This window comes from Hipposideros armiger, unplaced genomic scaffold (genome assembly GCF_001890085.2).
Source record: "Hipposideros armiger isolate ML-2016 unplaced genomic scaffold, ASM189008v1 scaffold_20, whole genome shotgun sequence".
Lineage (NCBI taxonomy): Eukaryota > Metazoa > Chordata > Mammalia > Chiroptera > Hipposideridae > Hipposideros > Hipposideros armiger.
Window position 1 is genome coordinate 5972062 of NW_017731370.1, and position 10628 is coordinate 5982689.

The 10628-nt window shown below is 39.3% G+C and overlaps 1 protein-coding gene across 1 annotated transcript in view; it reads left to right on the forward strand.

Annotated features, from left to right (window-relative positions):
• PAK5 (p21 (RAC1) activated kinase 5) overlaps positions 1–10628 on the forward strand; it is a 174526-nt gene that overhangs the window by 71034 nt on the left and 92864 nt on the right. The window contains exon 2 of the mRNA XM_019635273.1: positions 5785–5999. Within this exon, the coding sequence (XP_019490818.1) occupies positions 5796–5999 (204 nt within the window). The 5' untranslated portion in view covers positions 5785–5795. The remainder of the gene's footprint in view (positions 1–5784; positions 6000–10628) is intronic.

Genomic DNA, 10628 nt, shown 5'->3' on the forward strand with positions numbered 1-10628 from the left:
GTAATATGACAACAGCTCTGATGGCCATTCCAGAAAAAGAGTTCCAAAATTGCTTTGAAGGTTGGACTAGGCATTGTCATCAGTGCATAGCTTCCCAAAGGGAGTACTTCAAAGGTGACCATAGTGATATTCAGCAATGAGGTATGTTGCTGAATGAGTTTCTAGGATGAGTTCTAGGATGAGTTCGCAAACTTAATTGTCAGAACTCATATGCTTAAAACAGGACAACCTGCTAAATACGGTCGAGAGCTGGAATGTCCCTGAAAGCAGGTTAAATGCTAAGATGACAGTGAAGATGTCAGAGCATTGTGTCTAGAGATCTGGATTTCCTTCAGTCTTTTCTAAGACACACCTTTTCCATATGAAAACATGTGGTGAGTCAAGCCATTGGTCAAAGCAGTGTTTGCTCTGATTTTTGCAAGAAATTTCAGAAACAGGGATTCTGGGATCTATTTACTGTCTCCCTGTAGGAATATTACTATACGTCACATAATAAAGACTTTGAGAAGTCCCATAAAGAAAATGTATGTAAACCATCATTTCCCAAATTTATTTGACTGAGAAATTAATCCCCTTTTTCCCAATTCTCCTTTCATACAGCTGGTGTTCCCATGAACACACTTTGGTTAGTGCTGAGTCAAACTAGCAAGTGAATGCTCACATGTGTGTTTAGTAATGAAAGAAAAGGATTAGGAAATAGTAGATATTAAGTCTTGAAATGCCTGATCTTGAAACCTGTAGCAAATGTTCTGTACTGAACAATACCTACCAAATGGTTCTGGAAGCAAGAACTGCTGGAACTCGGGAGCAGGACGATGTAGTCCATGCCCTTGGCTTTCATGGATGCTGAGCAGCAAGGTCTTCTGTTGTATGTGGGGGCTTGTCCTGGCTTCCAGTGGAATGACCAGTCCTCCAGCCTTACCTCCTCAGTCTCAGAAAAAGGGTCTTTCTGGAGAAACATGAGAGGACCCAGGAAACCCCCAGAATCTCATAGGTACCTTATTAGAGCTCACCATTCCCACCACCCTGATTTCTAGGGGAGCAGGATTCCCTAAGAAGGGCAGGGGTGGGGTGTCCAGTAGAGAAGACAAGTGCAGGGCACAGTGTGTCCATTGCCCAGTGATGAAAAGCATGTGCTTTGGGGTTCTGAGTCTCCAGCTTTTCCAGCTCTAACCTGTGCTCTCAACTTCTGTAAAATGGAGAGAGGATGATAACACCTTGTGCAGAAAAGAGTTAACGTATCAGGCCTGAGACTGCCTATCTTAGAAAGGCCTATTTGTGAGGTTGGCCCTTGGCTGGCATCTGGGAACTTGGGTTTAATGTTGGGTTCCCAATGTTCTCTGATAAGAATGGCTCACTATGGCTTAACAGTTTACGCAAACAATGTGGTTTATGCTGAACTTCTGCTTTACTTCTGGAGTCTGAATTTATTGTGACCAGTATTCAATAAAATACTCAGGCACTGAGTCTCTAATGAGCTTCCCTGGTAGACATTTCATACGTGTTGTCACAATCCGATACTGAAGGCATTAATTATGTCCTGTGTGAGTCCACTGGGAGAGGACCCCTGGAAGCCTGTGCCTACCTTTCCTCCAGACTTTGACCCATGTGCCTTTTCCTTTTGCTGATTTTGCTTTGGATCCTTTCACTATAATAAATCACAGCCATGAATATAACTATATGCTGAGTTGTGTGAGCTCTCCTAGCAAATCAAACCTGCAGGTGGTCCTGGGGACCCTCAACATAGGGTTATTGTGAGTTTTAAGTGAAAATATATACATTGAACATTGAGCACCATGCCAGGTACAGACTAAGCATAGACACATCAGAGAGAAGAACAGTCACCGAGCAGATCTTTACTTCGCTGTTATGTGTCCCTCTGTTCCGTGCTGCTGAAAAGCACCAAGAATTCCCCTGAATGTGCAATTCCTCATTGCTGTCAGAGCAATGGCCACCACTGGTGGAATATCACTATACACCATGCAGATTCTCTTTCTGCATGTCGTCAGGTATGAGCTTCACAGGAACATTGCTTTAGGATTTGGAACTTTTTAATTTTCCTTTTAAGTTGCTTCCTCTATAAATCTGACTCAAACTTATTAGGAGGTAGAACTATATGTATTCTCATTTATGTTATAGTTGTATAGCATCACCAGGATATAATGTAGCTAGATTAATTCAGCTGTGGGTTTCCTCTCCACACTGTCTTATTGAAAAACAGGAACAGTATTAATTCATTGACATATATATTTTTTTATACTCTCACTTGAATGGCATAGTAACCACTGGGAAATTCACAATCAGGATGGGAATAGTAAGTCATTTCTATTCTAGTTCTAAAAATATTTGACCTAGTATTTTCAGTGCTTGTTCAGGTATGAATTCATGCAAAGGAATTCTTTGGAAATGATTTTTCTAAAATAATTTCTACCTTTTTTTTAATGGTTATAAAGTTTATTAAAATGTCAAGTGGACATATATTTTCAAATATATTGTTATTTTCCCTAAATAATACTGAGAGGTGGCATATGGAACCATTTATTTATTTGGTGTAATTTCCTAGCCACTGAAAAATTCCAGGCCCTCTACCAACAAGACAGTAGCATCAAAATCGAGACTCTTCTGAGTTAGCACAATTGTACAACAGTTAATATAGCTACCCAGATTGGACATAGTTACTTGAGACTTTGAAGCAGCAAAAATTGAAAGAGAAAAATAATGGGCATCTAAAGATGCAAGGTATAGGATAATAATCAGGTCTTTGCATTCTTGCAACAGTTAGCTTTTTCCATGCAACAGTTCACTCCAGAATATAATGGCCTCAAAGACAGCCATTTATTTGTGTTCTGATTTTATAGGTCAGCGCTTTGGGTTCAGCTCAGCTGGGTGTTTCTTCTGCCTCTTCTACCTAGGGGATAGCTGCTGGTCAGCTGGGGGGCTTTGATTCCAGGGTTGGTTGTTTGCTGGGCTGGCGGGTGACTGGGCTACATGGGCTGTCATCCTCCAGCAGGATAGCCTGATCTGATTTGCACGCTGGCTATTGATTCCAAGAGCAGCAAGAAGGAAAGCCGCAATGTGCAAGCAACATTTCATGCTCATGCCATGCTTTTGGTTGTCCCATGGGCTACAGCAAATTATATATCTAGGTCCAGAGTCAGTGTGGGAGAGGCCCACCCAAGGGCATGGACACTGGGAGGCGTGAAATGTCATTCCTGTAACAGTCTGTCACAGCTGGGTTTCTTCACGTCTTTACACTTGGCTTAGGTGCTCTCAAATGTTTAAAATACATATCAGTTGACTGATATTTATCAGCCTACTGTAATAAGGTACCTAAAGAATTTTTTAAATTATTGTTATGTTTTCCAAGAGAGACAACACTTGAAGGTATTTTGCGCTCTTATCATCTTTCATTAGTTTTTCATTAGCACCTTATATTAGTTTTCCAAATTAGTCCTAAGTAACAACTAGGATGGATGGCGGACGGTACTTTGATAGATCTGGAAAGTTAAGACTGTGAAAGATTGGATTGCTGTTGAGAAAATACACAGAGGATGCCAAAAAAATGTATACACATTTGAAGAAAGGAAAACACTGTATTAATTGTAATACTCAATATATACTGATAACAAAAGATGAATACAAGTCATGTTCGACTTCTGCAATTACAAGAGGTGCTTGAAATGGCTACCATTAGCATCCAGACACTTCTGATTACGGCAAACTCCTGCTTGAGCATAGATAACATCTCTTAAAACGTGTATACGTTGGGGTTTTTTGGCGCCCCTGGTATATCCAGTTCTGTGATCTGAGTGTGTTTCTCCAAAATTCATATGTTGAAATCCTAATCCCCAAAGTGATAGTATTGGAGGTGGGACCTTTGGGAGGTGATTAGCTCATGAGCATGGAGCCCTAATGAATGGGAGTCATGCCCTTACTAACGAGGCCTAGGAGAGCTCTCTTATGTCTTCCACCATATGAGGTTACAGTATAAAGATAGCCATGTAGGAAACAGGTCCTGACCAGACACCAAACCTGCCAGCACCTTGACCTGGGACTTCCAGCCTTCAGAACTGTGAGGCATAAATTTCTGTTGTTTATAAGCCACCCACTCTCTGGTATTTTGTTATAGCAGCGTAAACAGGCTAGACAGCCAAGCATAGGATGCTGTAGGAGCTCGAGAAAACTGGAAAGCAATAAGAAGACCCACCCTGCTTGCCAAGCAGGGATAAGTGGTTAAAAGGAGAAACAAATTTTAATGAAGGATGAAGAAAAGAGAGGGAGAGAAGGAAGGAGGGAGAGAGCAAGGGAAGCTGCTAACATATATGGAGCTGGGAGGTGTGAAATATCGGGGGTGTTATTCACTGAATAAATGTATTGTTCTTAGTGATTTTAGTCTGTCAGGAAACATTTCTTAGCGCCTATTATATACCAGGCACTGGCAAACTGTAATAAACTAGCAGGAACTATCTCTTCTGTCATGGATCTTACACTCTAGTAGGGAAAATAGGCACCAAGCACACTGTTACACATAATTAATTGACAGCAAGTGGGTACATGCTGTGAAGAATATGGACATAGAGCTGGAGGAGTGTATAACCCACCTATTCAAGTCTCAGGGCTGAGATAAGGCAACACTGAAGCCAAAACATCATCATTTATAACGCTCACAACAGTGTTGTCAGGATTCCCCAAATAATCATGATGCCTTGCTCACAATAAATCAGAGAAGGAAAAGCAATTACTCAAGATCACAGTGAAAAGGTGAACTACCTGGATTTCAAACCCAGGTTGTCTTACATGTTTTCAATACTGTAAAGTACACAGTGTCTATTTTACATATTTTCTAGAGGTAGCCTGGTAACAAGGTGTTTTGACTAGGTAAACTACATTGTTTCAAATAGGGAAAACACATCCTACCGAAGTTCTAAATATAATACACATTGAAAATCTGGCCGTCCTCCCTGCCTTGTCCCCGCCTCACCCCCAGCTCCATTTCCTTATATTTGTCCAGAGGCATATTTAAATCTAGCAGCACCCACTTTGTGCCAGGTGCTTTTCAACGTGTTTTACAAATGTGTACTTGTTTAATCCTAATAATAAATTTATGTGTGAATATAATTGACACCATTTCTCACGTATACATATATTTTTCCACACAAATGTTTTGGATTTTAAGTGCGCACCAACCTTTCAGATGCTCCTCCCTGTGTGCCAGTCAGCCTTTGGTTTGATAATACCACATAACAAACAAGTCCAAAATCTCAGTGGCATAATTATTTATAAACGTTTATTGTTTTACTCATGAGTCGGCTGTGGTTTAGTGGTGGCTGAGTCAGGCCTGGCTTTAGACAGGAGGTCGGATTTGTGTCTGCTTCCTGCAACTCTCCTGCCAGGACCTAGGCTGAAGAAGAAGCATGCACCGGAGAGATCTCCATGGCAGATGGCAGGAGCACAAGAGGGAAAGTGGAAACACAAAACACCTCCAAAGAAACCTCTACCCTGACTGGCGTGCCATCTCTCCATCCACCGTTCATTGGTCAATCAGGTCATATGGCCAAGTCCAAAGTCAATGGGGCGGGAACTATGCTTTACATGGCAAGTGCAAGGAGAGGACAAAAAATTTGAATGAAATTATCTCATCTACACACCCTAAAACTCCAACTTTCATCTTTTGCAGCGGAGATATCTAGGAATACCTGAAAAGATATAAATGAATTAATAATTTTCTTGTGGTGTTCTGTTGGCAGGATAAACAGCTGCCTCTTTTCTGTTTGCATTTCCCAGGTTTTTGCATCATGTTTGGAAAGAAAAAGAAAAAGATTGAAATATCTGGCCCATCCAACTTTGAACACAGGGTTCATACTGGGTTTGATCCACAAGAACAGAAATTTACTGGCCTGCCCCAGCAGTGGCACAGCTTGTTAGCAGACACTGCCAACAGGCCGAAGCCCATGGTGGACCCCTCGTGCATCACACCCATCCAGCTGGCTCCCATGAAGGTACGGTGAGGACTCTGTCTTTAAGTTGGCTGAGAAAGCATGCTCTCATTTGATGAAGTGTATCATCTTTATGGGCAAACTATACAAGGTCTAAGCCATTTATTTGTTTTTAAATACCCACACATTAGCCACAATTATCCTTCAATGATTATAACTCTCACCACTGATTGTAAATTACAGCACATGAAAAAGAACTTCAGCTTTTAGATGTGAGATCATTTTAAAATCAGACACATAAAATGCGATCACAAAGTAGGAAAATTTTATTTTACTATACACGATGATTGCTAGTCTTTATACTGAAGAATATTTTCTACCCTTTCTGGTAAATATTGGCAATAGATTTTGGTTAAATATTATATTAGGCAACCTTTTGTTGTTTTTGCATTTGGCCTCAGGATGTTTAAACTTTTATATAAAATTTAGTGTTAAGATATTTTAATAATAAATGATTTATATATACACATATACATGTTTTACATATGTAAGCATATATATCGTTAGAAGTATGCATACATATGTATTCAAATTTGTCTTTATAGTCTAAGAGACAGCTATTTCTTTTATTTATATAAACAAAAGTAAATAATTTGAGTACTAGAATAGGATATAATTACCTTAAACAAATGGCTCGTAGATATTTGGCAAGAAACATTCATAAGAATAATTGCATTAAAGCAGAAATCAGACCCAATACATTTCAGATACGTTAAGTTACTACAAAGAAAATCCAGCCATTGCAGGTTTCTTCTGCACCCCAGAATAAGAATTCCATAGACCATCAAGTAACTGCCCAAAAGCTCCCTATGGTGCTTAAACATTGTTGAAGTTTATCATCATGTTATCCAATAGATCAGATTCTAGCTTCTACTCATAGTTCTTGCTCATTATATTAGAAGACACCTAAGCTACATGAATACCTTATTCTATGTTAACATGAATATTGACTATATTGTATTTAAATGATAGGCGAAACAAAACTGGATGCATTTTTTTAAAGGATGCGAAGGAGCATAGCTGATAAATGATGGGAAATGCTTATATCATCTGACCTGACTAAATTAGAGTTGCAATTCCATCCTTCATGCAAAGTCATGGTCATTCTGTTCTGGTATGGAACTTTTGGGACTGTTCTGCCTAAAGATCAATACAGAGTCTTCTAATCCTGCATCTCGTGAATTTGATTTTCTGATCGGATTTTCAAACTTTTCAGGCCAGCTAAAATGAAAAATACTCAAAAGATGGATATTTGAGAAGATAAATCTTTAGGGACAAAAGGCACCTCCTATTTTTAACAGGTGTTATTGATATTTAATAGAAATTGACCAATTAACTAACCGATATTAGGCAATATCCCACCATTGAACATAATTTTTTTCTGTAAGAGAAGGCTAATGCTTAATGACCAAATAATAAGGAAGACTACATCTAAAAAGATGTTGACATTGGAAAGAACATCCTTTTTGGTTTTATTATTTTTCTCATATCCCAGGTTTTTATAAAACCTGGAAAATGAAATATGCATTGTGCCCAGAATAGTCCTCGACTGTTGATCATGATGGAGAAGGAAAAATACCCATAGGAAATGAGGGCTTATTTTCTTACTCTTGGGTATAATTATCATTTGATGAGCATTCTAGAAGGAGACTGTAAAACATTCTAGAGTCTTAGTGTAACATCTTAGCTAAAGGCCCAGAACATGTGTTCTCTTGTTATAGTGTGTTTATTGTTGGGTTAGGACAGAGTATTATTTATTTCATCATGGTTTTTTAGTTGTCCAGGTCCTAGCAGGTACCAGCTGGTAGTGAAGGAAGAAGCTCCCATCTAAGTGATAATCCACCATGCTCAGTGGACATAGTACTTAAGAGGACCTTCTAGCTCATGTCTTCCATCTCCTGGATGGGCTGGTTCATTATCCTCTATGACAAAATTTATCAGCCCCATTAAGAACTGGAGCAAGTTTTCCTAACTGCTGAACTCCTGAGCCCATGATTCTCTTACTTATGTCATGGCTTTCTAGCCCTGATGCCAAACCTGTGAGCATCCAGTCTGTATGAAATGAAAATGTTTGTTATAGACACTTCAATGCCAACTGGGGGATGACTGGAAAATACATCTCAAATATAGATGCAGCCCTGGATTTCTGCAAAGGAGACTTCAGGCACAGTTTTGACTATGAGAAAAATACAAAATGAAAACAGACAAAAAATAACAAAACACTAGTCAGCTAGGTTGAATTATCCCCAGAAAGAATAGAGTTAATCAAATGCTTTTAACTGAAGGACACCCAAGAAATCCGTACCTTATACTCTCATCAAACTCCTTTAGATTGTTCCTCTCTCTCTCCAAGTCCTACGAGTGCAGTCAGCACTGTTGGCAGCTATTAGACAATACTGGTGGTCTGAAAGAATCTTGCTGACTCTACCAGCCTCTTAGAAAAAGGAAAATAAAAAGTTCAAGGGGCCAAGTATATCATGACCCTACTAGTTGGAAATGATTTCTCTGGAGAGATCTTCCAAGTTACTTGAGGACAACATATTATAAACCATGCAGAATATATCTCAGAAGTCAGAACAATCCTTTAAATAAGACACTATGAATGAATTGAAAGAAAGGAGTGACTAGATAAGAGTTGCGCAGATTTAAAGTCATTTTAGCAGTTATTTAAGTAGAACCAACAATTCTAATTTGGTTAAGTTGTCCTTCAAAGGGGACAAAGAAAAATGAGATAAGAGATTACACCATAAAAGCAGTAAATGGAAGAATGGTGCAGTGCCTTAGTTCTTCTGTATTTATCAGAGCTTCATTCTGGCAGGCTGGGTCTGAATGGAAATTCACCATTGCAACCAACACTTACTTCTCTGATTGAGTAGGATTTCAACTGTTCCTACTCAGAACCTTCATGTCATCATGTCATATTTACCAGGACACACCTCTTCTAAGTGGACTTATTTAGTGTTTCTTAAATTACAGTCCATCAGAATCACCTGGAGGACTTGATAAAACACAGACTAAACCCATCCCTAGAGTTTCTAATTCAGCAGGACTGGGATGGAGCCCACGAATTTGCATTTCTAATAAGTTTCCAGGTGATGCTGATGCTTCTGGTCCAGGGACCCCACTTTGAGAATCTTGATTGAGGTAGTTATAAAGGAATTTATCCACATAATGTATGATCACTGCAAGTGTACACTGGGCAAGATTTCCAAAATTTCAGAAATTTAACCAGAAACCACAGGCTGACTTGGACTTGCATCAAAAGTTAAAATTCATGTACCCAAGCCAAAAGCATGTAAGCAAACTGAGATAACATGAACACCCAAAGGTGGGGGGGAGGAGCCCTTTCAAACATTTAACAAGTATCTTTGTGAAAATCATTTTTATATCTAATGTCATTTTGTCCACAAGGGCATCATAAGCAATATTACCAAAACTGCTATATTATTAATAGATGTGTTTATATAAAGGGCAGTCTGAATGATCACACTTGTTCTTGCCTGGTGGATCTCAAACTCAGAATCTCCTGGGGGGGGGGCTTGTTGTAATCCTGATTTGTGGGCCCCACCCTAGAGATTCTGATTCAGTAGATCTGGGGTGGGCCCAATTACTTGCGTGTCTAACAAGTTCTCAGATGCTGCTGATGGGTGGAGGATACACTTTAAGAACTACTGTTCTATGTTCTAGGTGGGACTGAAGCTAGAACATAATGATCACCTTTGGTAACAGCCTAGAAATCATTTGAAAAATGTTAAAAAAAAAATAGGGAGGATAATATTAAAAAGCCTTTGTAGCTTCTACCTAATGTGAACAAATAGCGTATCTTAATATTTGCTTCAGATTTGTTGTTCATTTTCAAATAATGCTATAGAAATAATATTAAATACTGTTATGTTACATATTTAAATTTTACTAAAGTATATCATTTAAATTTTATCAGAAGCATATTCTTTTTTATTTAACATTGTTTCTAGATAAATTCATATTGATATGTAGAAAATGAGTCTATTAACAATTAACATTTTTATAATTTTTGCATTTCTCTACTAAGGGATGTTGCCAAGTACTTTCCTCTCACAATTAATTTCTAATTGATGGTTAGATCTCTTTCTGAAGGTCTCCTCTCACAGTTTAAAAATGTCTTGCCCAGCACTCTGCAGTGACTACGATCTCTTGCTGTAGCTCCAGGGAGGAGATACAACAGACCCCACACAGTGACAGATTATAGGAGGGGATCTGTGATAACCTCACTTTAACTGTTTTACCCCAACTCCATTCCTAGAGCAGACACTAGCGTGAGGCAAAGTGGGCATCTAATCTGCATACTTTGCTGAAATATCCCTCGAAACAGGCCTGACCAAAATCTACAATATTATTACCATATGGATAGTATTTTTACAGAGTACAAAATCTTTTTTTTGCGGGGGGAGAAGGGGGGTGGGTATTGGGGGGATGGGAACAGTGCTGGGGAATTGGGGGAAGGGGAACACACAAGTTCCTGTCTTTTTGTTCTTCAGTCCAGCTGTGGAGGACGTTGCTTCACTGGCCCAAGTTGGCACCATCATTGTGCTCTTCCCGGGCGAGGCAGATTAATCGCTGGCTTCTGGACGGCCGCTCACGCTGGCTGCTGGC